This window comes from Tasmannia lanceolata, unplaced genomic scaffold, assembly GCF_043159265.1.
Source record: "Tasmannia lanceolata isolate RefF3 unplaced genomic scaffold, GAP_Taslan_0.1 ptg000023l, whole genome shotgun sequence".
In the NCBI taxonomy this organism is placed as follows: Eukaryota; Viridiplantae; Streptophyta; class Magnoliopsida; order Canellales; family Winteraceae; genus Tasmannia; species Tasmannia lanceolata.
In genome coordinates, this window is record NW_027518700.1 from 19,200,953 (window position 1) to 19,203,999 (window position 3,047).

The window sequence follows — 3,047 nt, forward strand, 5'->3', positions numbered from 1 at the left end:
GTATGTTTTTCTTTTATGCAATGGATGCCAAATCAAACATACGCGATGATGATTGTAACTCCCACATTAAATAACCCTCTTAAAAATATTAAGTTGATAAACGGGGTTAAGTCGAAAGGACAAGACCTCGTGGCCTTCCATAGCCATCTAACCATTGGCTAGTCTAGGAAATAGGATGGTCACATGCCAAAGCAGAAGCAGATCTTGTTTCTTGACTAGAGTAAACCGTTAGATTCCTACTAGGAAATATGAGAATTTGCATGATACATTGGTCACATGCCAAAGCAAAAGCCATTGTAGATTGCATAGTTTTCACATGCGGTGGTTAAAACTTAACCAAGCAAAGGGTATTGACATCCAAAGGATATACATACTGCAATGCTTGGAGGCCAAACATAAATCGGATCTCATAGGATTAGATGAATCCACTTATTCAAAGTTGGTGAATAAGTTTCCGATGCCTATTGGAGAAATTATAAATTTCTCTTGATTCACGAGGTTGAGGGGCCCGTGAATGAGAAGTGCAATGGGTGGTTCCATCGTAGATCAAAATCCCGGATCCGGTGGATATGTCATGAAATTAACTAAAATGGTAGTTTTGCTAATTATGCCTCTTTCCTTTGCGCGTTGATACCATGGCTTCATTCAACCCATTAGCTGAGATCCTAGACGAAAATAAGTTAACTGGTCCAAAATACCTCGACTGGGAAAGGAACCTAATGCTAGTGCTCACAGCCGCTAAAGTTTATTGGGTTCTTACCACTGAGGAGCTTGAACTACCAGGTCCCGATGCGCCTCAAGCAGACCACGATAGAAAGTCTACGTGGCTTGAGGACAATGAGATGACAAAGTGTTACATCCTTGGCTCTACGTCCAATGTGCTGCAGCAGCAAAATATTGGAATTGCAGCGGCCTCAGATATAATGCTAAATATTAAAGAAATGTTTAGAGATCTCACTTTTTCAACTTTTTAAGAGGATTTTGTTTGATCAAATATCAAGGATGGATGCCCTGCATGTGTACATGCACGCCATGTGTCAATGCACGCCCACTCATCATATGAAATCTAGTATATCCTTAGTGTGCATCGTTTCTATACCTAGCATAGATTTTAGGAAAGTTTATTGGAGGAGGCAAGTTTTTATTAAGGTGACCGGGCAAACATGTCCGTACTAATCCCAAAGATCAAAGAGATCCTTGACCTTTACTACTTGCTCCTGTCCTTATCTGTAGAGTTGCCTTTTTAGCAAGGCTGTGCAAATCCTCACCGTAAATTTCATCACGTCACACTCCCATACTGACCCTTGATTTTCTATGTAAGGACCTCAAAACCCTACTTATTGATCCAAAGCCTTCTTCCATCGCATCCCTTTCTTACTTTATTGAATTGGGGAAACAAGTCTGCCAACAATCTTCTCATCATCCAAAATCATTCAGTCATTGCAAAAGGTGATCTTAATTCCTATGAAATGCAGAAGTACAGGTTCGTTTATAAAAATGTGTTTTAACATAGGCTGTTTTGTCATACTTTTCCCTAGATCTATTGTTTAATGGCTTCGTTAGATCTATGTACTTTTTTCTTTTATACCACTTTTTTGTTCCTTCTTGACGTGCAGAAAGGAAGCAAAGGAAGAAGGTGTGATTTGGACTATTTGTTAGAGGGGCAGAGGAAGAGAGCCTGATGAGATTGATAGGATTTCATGTGAATTGGTAAGAAGTGGGTAAGGCAATTGTTCTGCCTTTGATTTTATTCGGACCCGAGTTTCGTTTTGTCGTGAAGTTATTGTTTTGATTGGACAAGATGATTGGTGGACTAGATGGGATAACTGAGGGGAGAAATAATTTCTATTTCACAATTGATGGAGGAGTGAGGGAGCTTGATACAAGGGAGAGTCTTGGTTGGAATGAAAATAAAGATGGCATAATGAAATGATTTGTTCATGGAATGGGTGACATAGGAAAGATGACTCTTAGGCAACTTGTTTACAACGAGCGTGGATTTATAATACTAAATTATAAATTTTCGACTTAAGTTGAATTATAAGGGTCTAATTTAGATTTGTTTGATATGATTTTCTTCTTGTTTAAGGGCAACTATTTAGAGTTACAAAATAATAAGTAAATTGTCATATTTTGAAGAGGAGCCTGAGGGAACTTGTGATATTTAGATGAAGAATTCGAGGAGTATTTTTTTATGTTATCTTGTAGCATTTTATTTTTTTTAATCTTTGTCAATGAGAGTGTTTAGAGTTGCAAGATATTGGTAAAGAGATTGTAATGAAATGTTGTATTGGGCATTTTCATGAATATTATAGGAAAATAAATTGTGAGATCTTCTTCATGTCTTTTATCCTTCTTCTTGCGCGATGATAAGTTTTCACTGCATTTGATGTAACATATTTTTTGTTAAAATCAGTCTTTTGGTAAAAATAATAATGAATGGCTTGAGTTGGAAAAGTCTGCATGATTTAATCTGATTTGTTTGTGGAATAAATTACTACAAGAAATATAGGCTATTGCGTCGAATTTATGTAACGATCACACAAAATGACCTATACTAAATATTGACCAATTAATATAACCGTTGCCCGAAAAATGATTTAGGCGGCAATGTTAGGCCGTATACTAAAAATGCGTATAACGGCGACTTAATATAACCGTCCCCAATGCGACAATTTGGCAGCAACAAACATTATCTATCACCCATATGTTTAGCATAAAAATATATTGAAGGAATCGTTTTTGTGTCCATCACTAAACCTTCACTAATAATAATCCTAACCCTCCGATATTTAGAGCCTATATAATGTGTAGCCCCTCTATAGATCTAAGGTTGGAATCATCTTGTGGAGATGATCTACGGTGTATGCCATATTTACATTGTGGTCTAGTATATGTATGGCTTGAATCATCTTGTTACGTGGGCCCAATATACTTTTCGAAAAATATGGACTTTACTGCACTCACCGTCTAAATCTCTTCATTTAAAACCATGCACGTCATAATGGACGAGCTTGAATTTAAGCTTAAAGTAAATCTACTACGAC

The 3,047-nt window shown here is 37.0% G+C and overlaps 1 protein-coding gene across 1 annotated transcript; it reads left to right on the plus strand.

Moving 5' to 3' along the window:
• The first annotated feature begins 635 nt into the window (after positions 1 to 635).
• On the plus strand, positions 636 to 974 carry LOC143855913 (uncharacterized). Its single transcript, XM_077365964.1, has one exon. The coding sequence runs from the start codon at positions 636 to 638 to the stop codon at positions 972 to 974; it is 339 nt and encodes a 112-aa protein (XP_077222079.1).
• Positions 975 to 3,047: the final 2,073 nt, after the last annotated feature.